Raw genomic sequence first — 22,079 nt, forward strand, 5'->3', positions numbered from 1 at the left:
TCCTCCCCCTTCAAAAAGGCATCGCTCCTCCAGGAGGTTAAAATCCCTCTCTCTCTCTATGTGTGTGTGTGTGTGTGTGTGTGTTTTGGAGGTTGGTTGCTACCGTTGCTCTTTCTCCTCCAGCCTGGAGCTAAGAAACATGGGTGACATCTGGCAAGGAGAGGAGGCTGCAGTCTGAAAGAACTTCTGTGTTGGGGTGGAGAGGGAGGAGAGACTGAAAAACTGAACACATGAGAACAATGGGTGGAGAGGAGTCTAGCTACTGGCTTACATACATTGGGTGTCTCATGGATGAGGTGTCCCATCACGGGCACCTGCCCAGCGTGTTAGCTAAGGGAGCTCAGTAGGGTGTTGGTGAGCAGCCTGAACTGGCTGAAGACATCCCTGGAGAAGAGGCGTCCCTGCACTCCGAGTCCCGCATGCTCTTGTCACCCTCTCTGCTTTGGCGTCTCCATATCTCCTCACCCCACGGATACGTATGCAAGCACCTGGAGGTACCAGAACTGGCGCTGATGGATTCAGCTGCCAAATTTACGACAGTTCCCAAACAAGCCTCTCCATGCAGAGGGAAATCCCTGGCAAGGAAAGACCTCTTCTGGCCTTTGGGCAAGTCACATCACTTCTGTGTCTCTTGTTTTCCCTTCTGGGAAGGGCTGTGCCATCCTTGAGAAGTTATTAGCTAGTGCTCATAAAACCCTGCCTGCTGCAAGGAGCCTGTGGCTGTAGGCTACTTTTTGTCCAAAGTTGCTTGCTGTTAGAGATGCCAGCAGCATCCAGCAGGTCACCAAATTTAGAGCAATATCTCATCTTTGGAGCTTCCATGAGAGCAGCTTGTGACCCTTGGTAGATGTTTAAGGAAAAAAAAAAAGGTAATTTCAGATCTTTCCCTGAAACACCCTGGAGGACTCTCAGCCTTCAGGTGTCTCAACACAACACTGTCCCTTGCTGGGGACCAAGTCACAGCACTGCCCTAGGAAAGCCACAAAGCCAGCGTGGGCAGCGGTCATGCCTTGGTTGGGGGTTCTAGCCTGAGCCTAGTTAGCCCAAATTTGTGGGGAGTGGGCAGATGTCCAGGAGCTATAGGCAGCAGGGCTAAATCCAAAGCGATACAAGGTTAGATGGAGCAAAGGGAGAGGAAAAGGTGAGGCGTAAAGCAGGACTGTACCTTCCTCCTTGTGGCTGTGACCTTTCCCAGGGGCTGTGCAGGGTCCTTGCACCCTAGGAATGCTCAGCAGGACAACGGTGTGCTTCAGCAACCCTCCTCTCTGCAGGACTTGACTTAAATAATTTTCTTTTGCTCTGTGTTACCTGCCCTGCTTTTAATGCGAGCATCTCCGCTAGGCTCCATCCCTGGCATTTGGAGGCATGTCACAGGCAGGAGAGCAGGAGCCTGGCTTGTCCCAAGGGATGTGCAAAGTAGCCACAGCTGGTTTGGGAGGGGGAAAGTATCATGCATTTAATAAACTCTTCAAGGAGAGGAAGAGGGTAGGAGTGGAGGGAGAAGGGGGAAATTTACAGACAGAAATGGAGATCTGGAGGCTAGAGGATGGGGACAGACCCAGCCCCTACAAAGCTCAGCCAGGTTTGGGGCAAATTCTCACAAGAGGCTTTGGGTCACCACTTGCTTCTTCCTCCCTTGTTTCTTGGCTTCATAAATGACAGGTCCCTTTCTAGCTGCTGTGGGCTGCCCCCTCCAACACTGGGTCAGAGTAGAGCATCACCCCAACTCCATTTGCCTAGGGGGTGGACTGGGGTGGTTGGGTTCACTTGCAGACAAGCAAAGGTGAGACGTGACATTCCCCCTAGTAATGCTTTGGCAACAGTTCTTGCCAAGGCCTCTGCTCCCCTTCAGAAATGCTCTCTCCATGATTTTTCATAGCCAGCAGGAGGATTTTGTTAGCTGAGTTGTCCTACTGCCGGCCTGAGGAGGTCTACCTTTCATGGGGCACTGAGCCAGGTGGGTTACAACTGCCTGCTGCCAACCAGGATTTGTTTGTCATCGTGTCAAGAGGTCCAAAGGGCTCGTGCTGAAACTATTTAAGAAAAAAAGGTCCGCCTAGATTTACTGAGCTTAAGTACCGTAAGATGATGCAGAAGAGGAAGTCCCTGCTCTTGAGCATGCTGGGAGGACGGACTGCGGGGACCATTTCCCAGTGCCATGCTGGGAGGGTGGTGCTGGAGCTGCCTCCCCTCAAGCACACTGAGCACTTTGCTCATTTACTGGTCCCCCCTCCTTCCCCATGTATGAGGGGGAGGGTGGTTCCCTGAAAAAAGAGACTAAACCATTCCCCTTGGGGCCATGCTGCAGTTCCCTGGACATTGTTGCACGATGGAGCGTTGGTGCCGGGGGTGAGAGGCAGACACCGGCAGGAGGCCAGGGGGTGGGGAGACAGATGGAGACACGGACTGAGAGAGAGAGAAAACAGTGACAGAGAGCTGTAGGCAGGCGGGACACGAGGGCTGTCTCGCTGCAAGGCCTCTGGCACTTAGCCGGAGGCATTGATGTAGAGCTGGCTCTTGAGGATGTAGTCAATGACGGGCTGGCAGAGGTAATCCACAACGTGTCCATCTCCATGCTGCAGGGCCAGTCTGGGGGTGTGGGGGGAGAGAAAGGAGTCAGAGCCCACTTGGGTGGGTCAGGTTCCCCTTCAAATGGAGGGGCTGGCTGGGGTCACCCATCTCCCTGCCCCATAGCAGGAGTCCCCCTCATCACCCACCTGCTTTTGGTGGAGCTGACGACAGACATGGGGTGGTTCAAGTCGTCCTTCACCACCAGGATGTTGTTCTGCAGGGGAAGGAGGAAGAGAGGAGTGAAGGGATGGCCTGAAAGCGGGCGTGTGCCCCACCAGCCCCCCTTCCTACTGGCCTCGGGAGGCTGCTGCATGGTGGCCCCATTGTTCATCCCACCTAGCAGCTGAGAGCATCTGGCATCCAGACATTTTGTGCCCTGTGGCAGAAGTGCTACCCTGGGTAAAGAGAGGCTGCAGGTCCTCTAACAGCCTTCCCTGGCCATGTGTGCATCCACTTACTTTGTACTTGCGGAGTATGGAGGAGTGGTTCATGATCCGGTCGGGGTCTGCTCCATCCCGGGGCACCACCACGATCCCGAACTCCCCGACGATCACCTCCATCTAGGAGCAGCCCAACACGGGGTGAGTTTTATAACCACCCCACACAAAACCTGCCACTGCCTGCCAACCCCCCTGCACCATGAAAGCTGGGCCATGGTCTGGATGGATATAGAAAGTGAATTTGAGGCTATCTCAACAGCCTTTGGCAGAAACTGGGAATTATCAAGGTGTGGTGAGTAGTCTGCAGTGGATGAAATAAAAAGGCACAGGGTTAAATCCCATTACTAGGCGTTGAGGTTAGGCTTTAGGGAGGACTTGTGGTAGAATCACAGAATCACAGAATCGTATAGGTTGGAAAAGACCTTTAAGATCATCGAGTCCAACCGTAAACCTAACACTACCAAGACCACCACGTCCCAACATGGACGTGTTGGTCCTGTGTCCTGGTTTCGTCTGGGATAGAGTTAATTTTCTTCCTAGTAGCTGGTATAGTGCTGTGTTTTGGATTTACTATGAGAATAATATTGATAACACACTGATGTTTTAGTTGTTGCTAAGTAATGTTTACACTGGTCAAGGACTTCCAGCTTCCCATGCTCTGCCAGGTGCACAAGAAGCTGGGAGGGGGCACAGCCAAGATAGTTGATCCAAACTGGCCAAAGGGCTATTCCATACTGTATGGCATCATGCTCAGTATGTAAACTGGGGGGAGTCGGCCAGGGGGAAGCAATTGCTGCTCGGGGACTGGCTGGGCATCAGTCGGCAGGTGGTGAGCAGTTGTATCACTTGTTTTTTCCTGGGTTTTGTTCCTCTCTTGCTCTCTTGTTGTTTTCCTTTTCATTACAACACCCTCCCCCCCTCCGCCCCCCCCAATTATTAAACTGTTCTTATCTGAACCCATGAGTTTTCTTACTTTTGCTCTTCCAATTCTCTCCCCCGTCCCACAGCGGGGCGGAGGATGAGCGAGCGGCTGCGTGGTGCTTAATTGCTGACTGGGGCTAAACCACAACATCCTGACAGAGGTCTTGTAGGGTTGTTCTTCCAATGTTGTTTGTGTCAAGGCTGGTGGCCAAGTTTGCCACTGCGTGAGGATGGCTCCCACTGTTCACACCTGTCTTGAGTGAGACAAACCAGGCTCATCCAAAAGAGCTCTGAGTCAGCTAATTCAGGCAGCAGGAGCCCATGAGGTGGTGCTGGTGTAGAATGCCTCCTCTGCTTGTGCTTTGACATCCAATTTTTGCATCTTTTGTGCTGGGCTTCAAGACTTGCCTTCATCTCAGGTTTTGCAGCCTTTCAGAGGAGATATCTGCCAGCTAAATTGTTTTAGAAAACTTAGGATTGAAGATGTGGTAACTGATTTTAGAAATGGTTGAGAGGCTTAAGGAGGGGGGGAGGTTGTGTTGACTGCCTGATTTCAGTGAAGAGCCAGGTGAGCTCCCATAGCCAGCACCGCTCTGACTGCCAGGAGCAGTGTGTGGGTTGGTAACCCAGCCCCTCTGTCTAGGGCTGGTGTCCTCCCATGAAACTATGACTTTTTCAGGCAGGGACCACAGTGTCCAGGGTGCCGGGTGTCCTGCTGCAGTCCTTCACCAATGGGGGGGCGGGGGAGCACAGAGAGGTGGGCATCAGATTTCGTCCATTTGAGTTGTGGCAGTGAAGGTGCTGAGACGGGCTCATGTCAGCTGTGAGTTGGTGTTAGGCATCATCTGGCTGAGGAGTCAAGCTGGTTTTACTTCTTGGTCTTTGTAAAGATGGGTACTTGGGTACCCCACATTGCAGGAAAAGCCTTTTATTAAGTGAAAGCTGTTGATTTGGCTGTAAATGTGTTTAATTTCTAATGTCTAGCCAACTTTTGCAAATATCTTATTTCCTGCCTCCCCAACTCACTCTCCTGGGACTGGCATCTACTTGATGCTGGCTCCTTCCAAGGGACAAGGAGTAGGAGCGCAGCCTTTGGAAATCCCTTGGGACAGGCTTACCCTGCACCCCAGGTGATGTCCTCTGCACGAACAGTGAGTGGGAACAGGGCTTGGGTCTGTGGAAGGGGGGGCTGGATAGGGTTGGGGACTCTGAGCAGAAGACCCTGTCCCTCAGGCTGCCTGTGTGTAGGGCAGGTGGAGGTCAGGGTTGGGATGGAGGAGGCAGTGGGGATGGTGGACATGACTCCTGCCACCCCAAGGGACCTGGGTGGCTCCCAGGAGCGCTGGGTGTGGGAAGCAGAGGAGGAGGAGGAGGAGGAAGGGAGCCTGGGGAAGAGGAGCACAGAGGGGTGCCCAATGGTGGTGACTCACATCTGCCTCATTCCAGAGACCGGGAATGCAGAAGGACTCCAGCAGGTCACTGCCACAGAGGAGTAAGATGCGAAGCTCTGAAGAAAAGCAGAGAAGCTCAGAGGTGGGAGCAATCAGGGCTGAGCGGGCACTGCCCCCCCTGCCATCCCATTGCACTGCTCGGGGGGATCCTCTTCTGCACAGACCTCCCCCGCCAAAACAAGTCCCACTAAAGATCCCGTGGTCCTTCTTGCATCCCTGCTGGTGCCAAACATCAAATAACCCCCACTCTACTTTCTTTCAGCTCCTCTCCCGTATTGCTGGGTTGTCAGCATTGCTACGTGCTGTTCAACTACAGCGGTGCTCCAGCCCTGGAGGTGGGGTATCCCCAGGGAAGGGAGTCATTTCTCCATGCTATGGGCACCCACAATCACTTCGTGACCTGCTGCAGGGGCTCCAGCCATGGGGCAATGGGGAGAGCCCAGGGGGCTGCTCAGAGCCCTGGGCATGGCCACGTTTGCTTTAGCAAAGCTGATCATGAAGCACCAGAGGTTTTCCTTGCACACCTTGGAGGACTTCCATGTCCTCCCTTTCTCTTCCCGGGATGGGACTGGTGCTTGCCAACAGTTTGCTCTGAGGCATGGCTTTGCTGCTCAGTAAGTGCAGCAAGAAAGTTGTGCTGCCGGAAGGAGTTTTCTGCTCTGACGGGCCCGTAAGGATTAATTTATTTGTACAAATACCAGAAGAAAGCCATAAACCCGCCCGGAGGGGTGGGAAGAGGTGGCTGCATGGGAAGGTGCCTCCCTGGTTGGCATTTCCAGGTGGCCAGAGCCTTTGGACTCTGCATGGTGCTGGTGCTAAGGATGGGTGTTGGCCAGTCTGTGTGTGAGCTGGCCCATGAAATGGGTCTCAAAAACACCAGGAAGTTGTCAGTGGGCCACACTCTCCATGCAGAGCCCTGGGTGATGTATGGCAGTGCCAAGTGCATGGCAGCCTGGTGGGTCTAAAACCCCTAAAGGGCTTTAGAGAAAGGAGCACCACGGCTGCTTGGGTGGCCAAAATCCCTCCCACTGCTGAGTCCAAAGCTCATTAGGGCCATGGGCAACGTGAGGATGTGGGTGACACCACTGCCGGAGGGCAGCTTTCATGGTGCTTGGGGTGGCTTTCAAGGCACAATGCCACAGTGGGTCCATGCCAGCTCTGGGAGCTAGGTCTCTGCAGCTTGCTCCCTTATTTTAGGCTGCTTGTCTACCAACAGGAATGGGCTCAGGGCAGTTTAGTGCTGCTCCTGTTTTACCCCTGAGCCCCAATAGATGGCACTGGGACAGGATGATGGTCCAGCATCCTTCGCTCACCACCAGATCTGTTGTGCAGCTGCTCCCAAGCTGCGTAGTACCGGCCCAGCAGAGCCAGAGTGATGCGGAGGGGGCTGCGTACTCACCGATCTCCTCGTATCTCATCACCGTTCCCAAGTTGGCGTTCTCATCTGGGGAAGGGAAGCAAAAGAGAGCTGCTGGTGTTCGGCCTGGGAGAGGGGGCTGGTAGGAAGGCTGGGGGCTGGTGCCAAAGCCAAAGCAATGCTGGGGCTTTTTCCTCTACCTACCCACAAAGGTGAAGCGCTCCATGGGTGGGCGAACGCAGCAAATCCGGCTCAGGCTTTCTCCCACCTTCCCCAGGATCTTTGCTAAAGGTGAAGAAGAAAAATTAACCAGAGAGACAATGATGCCCTGGCAGACTGATCTGCACGAATGCTTCGGCCACCCTGATCCTGCGAGATACTCCTATGCCCAGGTGCGGGAACTGCTCTCAGCATCTCCCCACCGCCGCCTCTCGTGATCTTAACTCCTGACAGTGCTACACTGTGCCTTGAAGAGACCAGCTGGACAGCTAGAATCACTAAGAAAAGAAAATCAGATTATGTTTGGTTTTATGGGATTTAAGTAATCCCCCCTCTTTTCCCCAGCTAGTACCTCTGTGTCCCGCATCCTGCTGCTTCATGGGGATCCAGCTGCATCACCTCTCCTGCCAGCTTGTCCCTTGCACACACCCCACGGGTACCAGGTAGCCTTTCTCTTAGCTGCTCTCACTGCCTGAACATAATCCAGCTAAAGACTAGTGAGATTTCACACCCATTTTAAGCCGTTCTTGGCTCCCCTTGCTGTGCTGGATGCTAACTCCGCCATCGCATTCCCACCCAACCCTGGGCTTGGTGCATGGACCCTGATGAGCGACCTGACCCAAAAATAAGATGATGGAGTGCCATTCCTAGCACTCAGCAGCCTTGGCTAGGAGGTGAGGGGTGGGTGGTCATCCCCCTCTTCCCTAACCTGCTGCCACCTACCTGCGGTGGGCTTGTTGGACACATTGTTGTTGTTCTGGTAGATGGTCTGCGAGGACTCATTCTGGGGCTGGCCGATCACGGGGGTGATGGAGGGGGTGTTGACGTTGGAGAGAATGCAGCCAGTCACTCTCTGCAACGAGGGAGAGACGTAGCTGGAACAATGCCTTCACCCCAGCTGCCTCCCAAAACCTTTATGACCCCCGTATCGAGCCTCTGCACCCCAGGTTGAAGGTCATCTTTAGTGACAGGTACATCCAAGCTCACTTTAGGATCCCCAGTCCCATCCGACCTTACCGGATGGGCCTGGGGCTCGCAGGACCCTGTGGATAATGACTCGTGATTTAAGCCTGGGGACGGTGGGATTAACTTTTTGTGTGGACCCATGAGGCTGGCAAAACTGCGGCTGTGCTGCCTGCAGGCAGGCATCGCCCCCATCGCCTGGAGATGCTTATAAATTCTGATCAATAAATAAAGATACAGCAGCTAATGAATCAGTGGTGCAAAGCCAGGAGCAAACGTGCCCTCTTCTTCTCCACTGGTCCCTGCAGGAGAAGGAAGGCATCTGCAGGGGCTCCCTGGCTTTGACACCACAGTCCCTGGATGCACTGGACATCCCACTGGGCTGGTTAATGCTACTTCTATGCCTCCTCTCTGGGCTGCCCATGACTTTGTATGATGCTGTTTTATCCATTTCCTGTCCTTGGTTTGCTCACTATATCCAAGTGTTGGCAGCAGCCCCGCTCTCCCTGTCCCTGTGGTCACCCGAGGGCAGTCGCCTTCCTCCTCAGCTCTCAGGCCTGCCTGGGCTTTGGAGTGACTTTTCCTCCTGGGTTTTGTGCTCCCCAGGGACTTCCCAGATGCTGAATTTTCCTGTCGAGTCACGCTGTGAGTTCATACAGCAGTTTCGGCCCCGCTGGTGAGTGGGGCTGCCTGTCCACCTCTCCTTCCCCCTCAAGGTGGAGCAAGTGGTCGGCATTAATGATTTAGCTTTTGCCCACCCCTGACTTCACTCTGCCTTCACCCCTGCTCCCCTCCTGGTGTGCTTGGGACTGGGACGGCTGCTGGCTCCAGCTGGAGAGCTCAATTTGCTTTCACAATCAGGGCAAGGAGCTCAAAGCAGCTGTGACAAGGTATCTCACACCTCTTGCAGGTCAGGATTTCAGGCACGTTCCTGCAAGTCTTCTCTCTGTCTGTCCCAGCCATGTTTTGGTTGTTGATGTCCACGTGCTGGTGCAAGAGCAACCCCCCTCCTGCGCTATCCCCACGTCCTCACCCCTCGTGCACCCACGGCACGGGGGCTGCCTCACCTTCATCAGGTCGCGGTGGTGCTCCAGCACGCTGCAGGTCGTCTGCCAGGTGTCCTGGTAGCACTCCCAGGGGTCCACCCTGCGGCAAGTACAGCAAGGCAACAGTGTTGGCTGATGGCCACTGCCTGGACCTCCTGGCCATGCTACCTCCTCTCCACCGGCCTGGCCAAGCAGTGCCATGAGCAGCCACCATCACTCCCCCAGCTCTGCCACGCACCATGTCCCTCCTCCAGCCCTTCCATCAAGCTCTCCCTAATAGCTTTGGGGACCTGAATGTGTGCCTGGACACCTTTCCACTCTTGGTACCCAACTAACCAGCTTTCATTTGGCTTGGATGTAACTACACGTTACAACCCTGTTTCCTGAGGACAGCTTGGAGATGCTTCTGGTCCCACCTCAGCCATCAGACACCACGTGGCAATGCTCAGAAGGGGAGAGTCCATGGGCTGGTGCTGCAGGTGTAGAAAGGGAAGGTGCCACGGCACAAGGTGTCTGGGTCTCACCCAGACACCACAGACTCACTGGGGGGCTTGCAAGACCCCCTGAAGCCAAAGGGCTCCCTTGAAGGGTGGTGTAACACTCGTCCTTGGTTCTCTGCTGGACTAGGAGAGGAAGGGCTCTGGTTTTTAATCAAGCGTTGGCTGGAAGAGGAGAAAGTCCATCCTGGAGCTCTAGCAGCTGGTGGCATCTCCGCTTTGCATGTGGGATTTTGCCACCACAGTGCTGGGCAAGGGGCAGGGACTGCCGGGGGCTGCCAGTGCTGCAGCGAGTGCAGGCTCTGCCACTCACCTGATCCAGTCAGAGGACTGGACAGCCAGTTGGCACATGGTCAGGCGGTGCCGGCTTGAGACCAGACCCTGCAAGAGAGAGTGATGGAGGAACACTTACGGGAGGCAAGCATCGTGCCCTGGCCAGCCTGGGCTTGCAAACCTTCCCAGGGGCAGAGCATTGGACTCGCTCAGATGAGACAGGCCAGAAGGATTCATTCCTGCCCACAAAAAATTATTTAAGCTCCTGTTTGCTGGAGGGGAGGAGTCCTTGCCTTGCTTCAGCCCCAGTTACGCACTGGTGGTGAGACTTGCTCAGCACCACCACTCTCAGCCCTGCACTGCAGTGGGGCCAGATCCACGGATGGTGGCTTCTTGATGAAATTTCTCCAGCTTTCAGGAGAGGAGGAAACTCTCTCCTCTCCTAATTCGGATTTCCCCCCACCCCAGAAAGAGCTTTTAAAAGTCTCTGTTTGCATTGTTGCCATCCCCACAATAAAATTGACTTTGAAATTATTCAAACAAACAAACAAAAAAACCCCAACCCAACAAGATGACCACCACCATTTTGGGTGAGAACGTTTGCCTTTGCCGTGTAGTACTTTGGCTGGTTGTAGAGTGTCGCTGCAGTTTTTATCTAAAGAGTGAGTGGTTTCATCCTCTCCCTTCTCTCGGAGACTTTCCCATGGTCAGGAGCTGCCCTGGGCAGAGGAGGTGCATGAAAGGACCACAGGTGCAGGTAGCACTACCCAGTGCTCGCCCCTGGCTTCAGAGATACCATCGCACGTAGGAGGCAGAAAGGGAAAATGGGGACCACCCACCGTCTTCCCATAGGAGTCATGCACGGGCGAGACAATGCCACCGATGACGATGAAGCGTCCAGTCTTGTGCAGATAATCCCGGGCTCGCTCTGAAGGAGGAGGACAAGGAAAAGGGTGCAGGGAGATTCAGCTGGACCCACTGAGTCCCACAGCACCCCACTGCCACCCACCGGCTTTGCCCAATGCCCATGAAGCGGCTCATCCCAGCTCGGGCAGCACTGGGTGGGGAAGGGAAGGGCTGGCCTTTGTCTTTACTGCCCATCTCATTCGGTGCCATCCTTGATGATGCTGAGCATGGACTTTCCTGAGGGGCCCAAACCTTGTGGGAAGAAGGATTTGGTGGAAGAAGGCAGGTCTTTAGCAAAAGCTAAACCACATTCAGACCCCAAATCACCTTCAACCACCTCGCCAGGGCACCAGAGGGGCAGCTGAGAGCCTGCACCACCGATGAGAGCTGCTCAGCAGAGACGGGCTCTTTCGGCAGCTCTGGAGGAGCCAGACTGAGCTCATGAGGTGATGCATGAAGCTGGTTCATTCACTGCCTGCAGACAGTGAATGAACCAGCTTCCTTTCCTTTCTATTTTTCTCTGCCCATAAACTATGTCCACCCTTTCTCTCCCATGACTTCTCCCTTCCTCGCCTGCTACAGTTTGCTGCTGACTACCAGCTGAAAGCTTTCTTAACAGCTAGAAGGTGACTGACAGCTCTCCTAATCTCGAGCATCACTTCTGACAGGGACCTGTTAGATGTGGGCAAGATTAAAAAAACTAGGATAATAACAGAACCCACTGCTTTTGTCACTGCTGGGCTGTGGGGACAACCCCATGGTTTTATGAGCAGAAAACTTTTTGCTGCCTCATGAGTCGGCAGCTCGCCATAACTCCCTGCAGGAGGCTATCAATACAGACTGGGGGATGGATGGATTGACAGCAGCCCTGCTGAGAAGGGGATACTGGTGGGTGACAAAGTGTACATGAGCCGGCAATGTGCGCTTGCAGCTCAGAAAGCCAGTCGTGTCTTGGGTGCATCACTGGCAGCGTGGCCAGCAGGTTGAGGGAGGTGATGCTCCCCCTCTACTCCGCTCTGCTGAGACCACACCTGGAGCACTGCATCCAGCTCTGGGGTCCACAGTATAAGACAGACATGGACCTGTTAGAGCAGGTCCAGGGGAGGCCACGGAAATGGTCAGAGGGCTGGAACACCTCTGCTATGGAGAAAGGTTGAAAGAGTTGGGGTTGTTCAGCCTGGAGAAGAGAAAGCTCTGGGGAGACCTTATTGTGGCCTTTCAGTATATAAAGTTGGCTTATAAGAAAAATGGAGACTTTTTACCAGGGCCTGTAGTGACAGGACAAGGGGCAAGAGTTTTAAACTAAAAGAGGGTAGATCTAGGGTAAATATAGGGAAGACATCTTTTTTACAATGAGGGTGGTGGGACACTGGAACAGGTTGCCCAGAGAAGTTGTGGATGCTCCCCCATTGGAAGTCTGGAAGGTCGAGTTGCATGGGGCTTTGAGCAAACGTATGAAAGATGTCCCTGCCCATGGCAGGGCGGGTTTGGACTAGATGATCTTTGAAGGTCCCTTCCAACCCAAACCATTCTGAGTCTGTGATTTTAAGATGTGCTGTTGGTTGACAGCCTAAATAAGAATTGCCATCACACACAGGGCTGCATGCACAGGTGCTTAGCACAGATGGATCCCTGCCACCCCCACTGCAAGACCCACACCTCACGTGCTGCTGTTTTGGAAATGCTGAAGGGTTTCACCAGAGGAGCACCACACTGGAACTGAGACACTCGTCCCCATCTGCTCCTCTCTGCTGGAAAGCGCTGGGATGCTGCTGGTGAGCTCACCACCTCTAGCTCTAACCCTGTTTGTTCCCTGCTTGCTTGAACCCTGCTGGCTTAAGCCCTGCTCGCTTTCTGCTTGCTCCAGTCCTGCTTTCTCCCTGCTTGCTCCAACCTTGCTTGTATCCTGCTTGCTCAAGCCCTGCTCACTCCCTGCTTCATCCAACTCACATACAGCAGCTGCTAGGAGCTGCTGCTGTGGGACGAAGCCTTGGCAGAGGAGAGGAAATATTGGTCTGAGAGCATGTCATTGCAGCAGGATGGGGGAGAGGCCTTCCTGCATGCATGGGGGAGAGGGGGGTTCAAATGCCCTGCATATGGGCTCCTGGGGTCTACCCCATGTGGTCTCAGACAGACAGATGGAGCCATCCTGTTGGGGAATGGCAGCCCCACTGCAAGAGCAATGGCAGGTTTGGTCACGGCATGGTCCCTGCCATGGCTGCCAGCCGATCCCCAAGGTCTCACTTGCTTTTGGGCACTTCTCACACTGCCATTTTTCACTTCTTTCCTTGGGCTGGTCCTGATGCAGCCACCCATCCTGCTTACCTCCCTGCCTGCAGGCAGGGCTGCCCCGGGCTTTGAGCAATGGCGATTATGTCCTTCCCTTCTAGAAACCTCTTTGCTGATGCCTCATAGGGTTGCACCAATCTTCGTCACAGCTCTGCTACAGCGATGCTGTTATCTGCTGACACACCTGGCTCCCTCACCTTCAGCCCTTTCTTCTTCAAATTGTCACTGCTCCCCCCCGACACATGCTATTAAATGTCAGCCACGGTGTCCCTGGGGCTTTCCCCAGATCCCCTTCCCATGGCATCTGCCACCCACGCCCCAGCCAGTCCCTCAGCAGCTGCACAGCTCTTACATCATTCCCTCCCTGTGTCAACACCACGTGTTGCCCATGTCCCACCATGCCAAGAGACTTGCCAGAGTCCCTCCAGCCTGATGCACGGTCTCAGGCTGGTATTTCTAAAAGCTGACATTTAAGGATAAAAATGCTGGCAAAGAGTTGCTAAACTCCCATGGGCTCCTACGCCATGTCCGAGCTCCCCCCACACACACCCCAGAGCATACACATTCATGCTCCGATGCTTCTCTGAAGATGCTCTCAAAGAAGCACAGAGGGTTTCTCACCGACTCTGGAGATGCAAAGTCCCATCTTTTCACGCCGCAGCAGCAATACCTCCTGCCCCCCAAGCTTTTGCAGCTATATAACCCACCCCCTTTACTTGAGCTCTCCCGCTGGGTGCATTGCAACGGCCTTGTCCCCCAGGCACACCATGCCTGTGCATGAACCGCGGCACCGCTATGGGGTTGCAGCCCAGCAGAAAGCGAGGAGAAAGAGGCTGGGAGGTGCGAGTGTGGGGCAGGTCAGTGGTGGTGGTGGTGGCCACGGCCGGGCTGGCCCTGCCTCCTCTGCCAAGCGTGGGGAGAGTGGTTGGAGAGTGCACAGCGCAGCAGTGCCCACCCCAGCTATTGAGACAGTAGAAAGAAAAAAGATAGAAAAGGTAAAAGCAAAAAGGGAGATTATATTGATGAGTCATTAGAAAGTGTATTTTTTTTATTTGCAAGTGGACGATCTAGAAAATATTTTGCTCTTGCAAAGAAAACGAGCATTTCTGAAGCTGAGGTGACTTTGGGATCTGTCAGCCATCCCGAGATGTCACTGTGCATTGTATCCTACAGACACTCTGCTCCAGTCGCCAGAATTCCCCCAGGGGACAGGGAGCAGCCCTGCCTGAAGGGCTGGTGCCCTCCTGTGCGGCAGCAGTGGGGACATATTTGCAGGGAGCCTTCCTCCCCCCGCCACCTGCACCCAGCCCTAGCTGGCACCCACTAAAGCTGATGCTAAGCTCTCCAGCCTGCATGGGATGGCTCCTGCTTCCCTTGGTGGTAAAGCTGCATTATTCCTTGGAAATAAGCAGCAAAGCTAGCTCCTGCCATCTGGGGAGATGTTTCCCCAACCCAGCTACTCAACATCACATTGGCTGTTCGGGCAGGGGACCCACCCTACAAACCCATCATTGCCAAAGAAGCCACATTCCTGTTTCCCTTCCAGAAGAAACTTTCCTAAAGGGAAATAGGGAAAAAGAAGGGAAGGAGAACAGTCAGTGTTTGCCAGATGCAAGCACAGCCATGGTGGGTGCAGAGAGGAACACGAGCGGACGGGGAATCCTGCTACATCTTCTAGAGCTGCTGTGCTGAACTGGGGCTCCTGGTCTTTTAGCGGCAACAGAAACACCTCGTTGTCCTGCTGCTGGTTGAAAATTAGCCACGGGCTTGTTCATGCCTGCCGGCACCATGAGGGTAACGCGGGTTGGGTTCAAGCACATGGGAGTGGCAGCTGAGCCCTGGGCCACACGACAGCACGTGAGAACACAGCTTGGCGGGTCCAGATGTGCAGAAAGGGGCTTTTCCATCATGATGTACATCGGGTACATTGATGGGTACGTTTTTCCTGCATGTTTCCCAGTCAAATGATCCTCTCTGGGTGGCGTGGATGGGGTTGTGCTGTTTAGGAAAGGACCATTCTCCTGGTGGTGCATCTCTTCAGCTCCTGTGCCCTTGCTCCTGCTCTGCTTCAGGGCAAAAATTCAACTCTAAAATTATTTTAGAGCTCCCTTGCAATGGCTTGGCCTGGATGAGGAGAACTTGTATGTCGAGGGAGGCGAGAGGGGCTGAGCAGGGCAGGGAGGTAGGGATGTCACTGAAGAACCGCTTGGGTGAAATGATTTTTTTTCCTCCAAATTTTGAACTTTCTGCTAAGGAATATTGTTTAGCTATTGGGTCAGTTAAAAGTCAATTACAGAACTATAATTTCCATGGACTTTCCCCCCCCACCAAGGGTGCTGAGCAGCTCCAGGCCCCCATGACATCCTGTGGGAGATTTGCCAGCCTCAGTAAAACCTCTTCCTCAGACTCACCCAAAATCCTTTCCCTGGCTTCCTTCTCAGCTCTTGTGCCCTGGGCCATGACAGCCCCCAGAGAGAGAGAAAAACAGGCTTAAATCATTCGATCGGTGCAGGGAGTAAAATTCTATTGCCTGAATTAGATGTACTGAAAGTTTCCCTCCCTGCTCTCAAAATCCTGAGCTCAAAGGGGTTAACACCAGCAGTTTGGTTTGAACTATATTTTTTTATCTTTTCTGGTTATTTATCCACTGGGAACTGTGTGGGAGCATCTCCATCCACCAGCGGGTTTCACCAGGGCGGCAAGGGGACTGAACCCAGCCCTGTGCGTGACTATGGCTACCTGTGCTCCAGGTGGTACCTGGTGAAGCACCCTATGGGGGAGCACACACAGAAAAATACAATATTCTTGGTGGTTTCTTTGCATGGGCAAGGGGGTTTGAGGTTGAACCAGCATCATAAATTAAAGCACAAAACTCCACAGGTGGTGGGATTCCCTTTGCAGCCCACCACAACAGCCCTCCATAACCACTTGTCCAGAAAGCCAAATGTGCAAAAAATTCCTCTTTCTTCTCCATTCTGTGTTTTAAAAAGAGGAATCAGGGGTACCAGCAGCACTTCTCCCTCTCCAATGCTCTGTGCTCGCCTTCATTGATGCTACTGGCTTTCCCATCAGTGCCTTCAAGGTTAATCAATCAAGAAGGAGAGAAAAAAAAGAAGCTATTTTTTTCCTCATTCTGCTTTTTCTGGCATCTTTCACACAAACCTTGTCCTGGGACCTGTTCTAGATTGAAAAAAAAAAGACTGCATAGGGTATAAGTTACAGAAAACAGCATCAAGAGATTTTTATAGCAAAAAAAAAAAGAAGAAAGAATTGAGCCATGATGTTGGAAGTGGAATTAAAAGGAGTGAAGAAATGTTTTTGGATGAGCCTAGAAGCAGAGGAGGTTTGTGGGAAGTCTATCCTGACTGCCTTGGACGCGCATGCAAGAAGACAACTGAAACACTTGGAGCTGGTTGCCACCATGCAGGGAAAAAAACTGAGCGCTGATTTTTGAAAAAGCCAAAGCAGAGCCTCCCCAATGCATGCTGCCACATGAGAGCCAGGGCTTTGGGTGTGCTGAGGAGCAGAGATCAACAGACCTGTGTCTACCTTTACATTGTAATGCAATATAAAATGCAAATTAAAAAAAAAAGGAAATTCCCAAACACAAAATGCCATTGAGTTTTAAATTAACACATTCTCTCATTATTCTCTTCTTCACCGTGACTTGATTTTCCTTGCCAAAAGAAGATTAAAACACTGATCCGTTCACCTCCACGCCTTCCTCTTTGCATATGGCACCTTTATAAAGTTCACTCTTAAGAAGAGATGAACTCCTTGCACGTAACGTCTGCTTCACATTCACAAAGACAGCTGATGGTATTAATTTGCCTTGAGTTTTTGGTGGCAAAAGCCAACGATTTTGCCTGGCTCTCAATTTCTTGAGGTGTGTACTTAAACAGCCTGGAACCGAGCCTGCATCTTCAGGGGATGTGACCCATGCTGATGGCATGTCATCTCAGCTCCGGCTCTCAGGAGCTCACGCCGAGCCTCCACCACTACCTGCCTTAATAAAACACCTTTTCCTGCAGAAAACAGCTTGTCTCCTACGAATGCATGCAAAGGATTGGAAACCCAGGCAAACCCATATAATTTGTGTGACTGCAGGCGGAAAAAGTATTTGCCTTTTTCTACAGCAAGGCTGATAGCTTCAGTAGGATAGATCCTATGGGATGCTGATGTGCCGCTGGCCTCACAGCACTCACGGAGAGGTGTGCTGTTGGGAGGGGATGGATGTTGCTGCTATCTGTGTCGCCATCAAAATTGTTCATTTTTTTTTTAACCTGCACAGTATTATTTAAAGACACCTGTAAAAATGATGCTGCTCTCCAAAATATATATATATATATATAAAAATATAAAAGTTGGGATCTGCCCTTTCAAGAACTTGTTGTCTACCTCAGAAATACCAAACAGAACATAAATATGCATTGAAAAAAATTTATTTACTAGTAAATCTCTGCAAGTAAATGTCTGCAAGGTAAGGATGCGGGCCAACACGTGGGCTATGAAGCAGCAGTACAGTGTAGTGAACGGGGGGCTGAGCTGGGAACGGGAAGACTTGCCTTTGGTTCTGCCTTGCCTATGACTGGCAGAGTGTGTCTTCAAGTCACAAAGTGGTCCATTCTCACTTGGTTTTGGGGCAGAGCACGTCTGTTTGCTTGCAGGGCTGTGTCCATCGGGCAGCTCTGCCTACTTGTTCACAACTCTGCTGGCTTCCTTGTTTGTGTAACCATCAGCTAAGCCAGACCTTCACAGCCATCCACTTCAAAGCAAAAGCCTTTAAAAAGATTGTGTTTTCTTAAATGATGTCTCAAATCCCATTTGGAGAGGAGCTGTGCCACTAGCAGGGCTGGCATCATGGTGGGAGCAGCCACCTCCGCTGCTGGGATGGTGGCAGAAGACTTAGGGTGGGCGGCACCGTGGCTTCAGGGTGGCACAAGATTGCAGCGTTTGTGGTGTCTAGATGCATCCATGCTGCAATCACAATGCTGCATTTAAAGCTTCATTTTTTTTTTTACAGATTGAATTTTCTCAGGGTGACTTACTCTTCAGTGGCTAAATGAAGAGGGCGACAGGCAGCCATAGCCAAGCCTGTCTGAACACGTTAGCTCATCCAAGACTTGAGTCTCATCCTCTGTACAAAGCAAGACAAAACTGCTTTAGCTTTTCTAAGAGACGCTGGGGCTGTCAGTGGTTTGCCCTCCCCCAGGCTGAGGTCATGGTGCCTCCTGCCACTGCGTGTGCTCCTGGCACGTGCGGGAGGAGATGTGGGTCTCAGCATCTCAGAATGATGGGTGATCAGTGACGTGGTTCCACGTGAGGAGCAACTAGGATTCAGGCAGCAAGGGCGGGGAGAGGGGACGGAGGTCATGGCTGGCGAGGAAAGGACAAAGAGGGTGAGTCTCCTTCTGCCTTTGGGTCTGCTTCTGCCTCTGGGTCTCCTTCTGCCTTTGGGTATTCTTCCACCCTTGGGTCTTCCAACCCAAAGAAAGCAGGGCTGTGCACAGCGGGAGGCTAAGCTGAGGAGCTCCACACCCAAGCACGGCACTGGTCGTTCTTCTGGGTTTCTGGAAATGGGATGCTGGGTTCGGTGGGTCATCACTTTGAACCACTGTGGCGGCTCTGATGTTGTGGTGCTTCCTCCAAAACCCCAAGTCCATGCTCTCAGAAAACACCTTTTTTTAATAAAATTTGTTCTGTCTTTCATGCAAAATATGCTGCTTGTGGAGACCACATTTGTGGTCTCCTGGCAGCCATGGCTAATGCCAAAGACACTGCAGTAGCTTTGCATTCCTCTTCTTGTCTATATTCCTTACAGTCAGCTGTCTGCGCAGCTCCCAACCTTCCCTGCCTACTTGTGCAAAGATGTTTTGCCCAGGAAAGAGTAGATTTTGGTCTGAAAAGCCAGCGGTCTCGGGAATCTCATTCCTGCTTCTCTGACGGTTTGTTGGGTTTCTGGCCCATTCTTTGTCGTTGGACTCAGCCTTTTATCATGGCTTCCCAGCCTGTTTCTTGCCTGTTGAACACTTGTCATGTCCTGAGACCGCACTGGACCCCAGAAAACACCCTCCAGTATTTTAATTTTCTACAAGCACTTTGTAGCCTTCACCACCAATGCAAGGATGTTGGCTTGGAAGAGAAAAGCTTATTTCTTTTCCGGTGTAAATTGTCCTTAATGCTCCAGACAGCCTTGCATGGCTTTAAAACATGGTTGACATAAATAAACTACCAGCAATGGAGCCTGCCAAGACGTGCATTAACCCACTGGCAGCATGTTTGTGCGGTGGAGAGCTTTCAGCCGCGGCTCCCTGGCTCCATGCCTCCCAGCACAGCCCCTCTGCGGCGGCTGGTGGTTGACCTTAGCCTTGCTATGTTGGGGAAGGACGGGACAGGGGTGACACTTGGGCCCTTCCCAAGCACTGGTGACACCTCCCCGCTGCCCCAGCCCAGCTTTGCTCGCCTCCTCTGCAAATGCACTTCAAATGCACTTCAAGTATCTACTGCTTTCCTGAAAGATCACGGTGGGGAAAGACCAATCAGAGGATACAGTCCAGGGATACAAAAATGGTAAGTGATGAGTTTGTCTAGATTGAATGAAAAAATAGCATCCTGCTTCCCCAATAGGAAATCAGTGCTTATTTAAGAGGTGTTTCTTTTTGGCGATTCTCACTGAGTGTATTTAATCTCAGCGTTTCGGCTCCTCTGGCACTGCTCCATCACCTAAATTGATGTTAATGAAATCAAATATTCTTCGTGTTCAATTTTTCAAGGTGTAATGTCAAATTGTATTTGCTTTGCCTTTGTATCTGGTTCATCCGCACTACTAAGACTTCCTTTTTCCCTTTTTTTTTTTTTTTTTATGGAGGAATGCCACCGGCCAGCTCTGATTTATGCCCTTCTCTCCACAGAGGATTGAAGTTACAGCCCACTCGTGCTCTGCACCAGCCGTCCAAAAACACACACAAGGTAGCAGGGAGGCAAAAAGTTTTTGCACAGTCTTAATCGCTCTTCCCCAAGAGCTAGGGCAGAGGAGGGTGCACAGCCACGAGTGATGGAGAAGGCAAAACCATTTCCCAGGTGTCTCATTTTCATTTTGAGCAATTTGGCCTCTGACATCCTTGGATGGGAGGCGGGACGCGGCCACAAGGTGCCAAGGGCAAGGCAGGCACTTTCCTGCTGTCTAAAATACCTTCTCCTGCAGGGGAGAGTGACCCAGATACGCCAGCACACTTTGTGTTATTCTCGAGCTAGCAGCACTTGCAGGACCTAAATGTTGCTTCCTACCCCAAGCCCAACTTGGGCAAGGAGCCAGCACTTATTCTTAGTCTAATTGAGTGGTGTCTGTGTACATATATAGATATATATATATGTATAAATAAATAATTAAAAAAATATATAACTCTGAATGCCAAATCAGGAATGTATTCATCAGAGATGTACCCATCTCAGAGCCCAGCTCTTCTCTCCCACCTGCCCCAGGGCCACTTTCTCTGCCCCAACCAGCATGTTCACTCACCCATTGCCTACAGCTGCACCTTGGCCGGAGCTGGGGAAACCATCGGCACCTCCATTTCCTAGACATCCCAGAGGGATAATACAACTTTTCTACTAGAAGAACAAGCCCTGACTGCTCTTCAAGACAAGTTTCTCTTTTGGGAAGAAGCAGGAGGAGGGAGCAGAGCATGGTTCTTCATCGTGGGATTGACCCTTCCCAAGGCAAGCCTAGGGAGATCCCAGTGTGTCCCACTGACCCAAACAGCCTGTCCTGCCTCGAGCTCAGTGCCCCTTAGATAGTCTCCGTCAGATTCCCAGGAGACTTTTCGTTGGTAGAAATATCCCATTAAACCCCCTAATGTTTAATGATTTTAATCTCCAAGCTAATTGCTCTGTTACACTTCCCACACACACACACACACCCCGCTAGTCCATAGCTGCATCCAGGCATTGTAGAAGTAAGAAATTTGGAAGGGACTTCCATGCTAAATGTCTTCAGTTGTTGCTGCACATTTGTTTTAATGGCTTTTCATAGGCACAAAAAAGCATTGGCCACCAAATACCTGGAAACTCTTGGTGGAAGCAGAGGCTATGAAAGACCCCAGAGAAATGATGCTGCAGCACCTGACCCTCCTACCTCCCAGCCCACCGAGGCACCCCACCAACGTCCAGCTCCAAGAGCCACCTGAGTGATGACTAATGAGATTCATGTTATCACCATCTGTTGACCACTCATGGCTTCATGGCAGAAAAGTGAAATTAGATGTTTAAAACAAACAAACAAACAAATAAAAAAAGGTTTAAGACTGAGTCTTAAACTGAGCTGACCTAGAAATAGGAGAGCATTTGCTGGAGACCCAACAAGATGGGGCCTGGGCAGGGGGACCTGGCAAGTCCCAGGTGACCTGGGTAGCGGAACAGCCTATTCTATATCATTGAAATTTAAATTGAAGGCATCCTATTTTTCCCTCTTTTTTCAGAACTGGAGTATTGCAAGGGGCGGTGCATGTGAGAAGGCACACAGGAGCCCGGGAAGAAACCCTCCAGGTCCCAGAGCTTGAGAAGAAGCACCTGAGGAAGAGCCTGGCAAAGCAACCCAGGCCAAAACGCTTTTCCCCCCTGGAGCATCCCACCCTGCTGTGGTGGAGCAGGTGGGAGCAGCCAATGCCCATCAGGTGAGCAATATGAAGACAAGTACGGGGAGCTGCTGCTTGAGTTGAAGCTGCCACCAGCTCTTCCAGGTAGGGACTGGACCTACTCTTCTGTCAGGCAGGTGATTAGCATGGTGCTGTCACTCTCATCACTTCTAAGGAGAAGCGATATAATTTACTGCCCAGAGATCTCCATCCTGGTATCACAGGGAGAGGAGGAATGTGCTCAGCACCTTGCTGCGTCTCACCTGAAGGATGGGCAGCTGAGTCCTGCCAAGGTGGACCACCCTCCACCTGGTATTTGATACCCAGAGCTGCTGCCTGGGTATCTTAGAGGTCTTGGGGCTGGTGAGGTGAGGGGAAGCATCTAACCTGGTAAAAGCAACTCTTAGCAGATAAAAATGGATGAAGAAGATGACTTCATATAAAGAAGGACATTTTTTGAGCTCCCTGCCAGAGGACAGCACTGAAATACCTTGTTTTGAAGCCTTCAGAGAA

The 22,079-nt window shown here is 52.0% G+C and overlaps 1 protein-coding gene across 1 annotated transcript in view; it reads right to left on the reverse strand.

Annotated features, from left to right (window-relative positions):
• Positions 1 to 2,486: 2,486 nt before the first annotated feature.
• NMNAT2 (nicotinamide nucleotide adenylyltransferase 2) overlaps positions 2,487 to 22,079 on the reverse strand; it is a 29,602-nt gene continuing 10,009 nt past the window's right edge. The window contains exons 2-11 of the mRNA XM_072867736.1: positions 10,578 to 10,666; positions 9,779 to 9,846; positions 8,990 to 9,068; positions 7,683 to 7,812; positions 6,945 to 7,025; positions 6,783 to 6,827; positions 5,363 to 5,439; positions 3,030 to 3,131; positions 2,718 to 2,785; positions 2,487 to 2,589 (exon numbers count right to left, since the gene is read on the reverse strand). Coding sequence (XP_072723837.1) covers positions 2,487 to 2,589; positions 2,718 to 2,785; positions 3,030 to 3,131; positions 5,363 to 5,439; positions 6,783 to 6,827; positions 6,945 to 7,025; positions 7,683 to 7,812; positions 8,990 to 9,068; positions 9,779 to 9,846; positions 10,578 to 10,666 — 842 coding nt within the window. The remainder of the gene's footprint in view (positions 2,590 to 2,717; positions 2,786 to 3,029; positions 3,132 to 5,362; positions 5,440 to 6,782; positions 6,828 to 6,944; positions 7,026 to 7,682; positions 7,813 to 8,989; positions 9,069 to 9,778; positions 9,847 to 10,577; positions 10,667 to 22,079) is intronic.

The sequence above is a fragment of the Ciconia boyciana genome, chromosome 7, assembly GCF_034638445.1.
Source record: "Ciconia boyciana chromosome 7, ASM3463844v1, whole genome shotgun sequence".
Lineage (NCBI taxonomy): Eukaryota > Metazoa > Chordata > Aves > Ciconiiformes > Ciconiidae > Ciconia > Ciconia boyciana.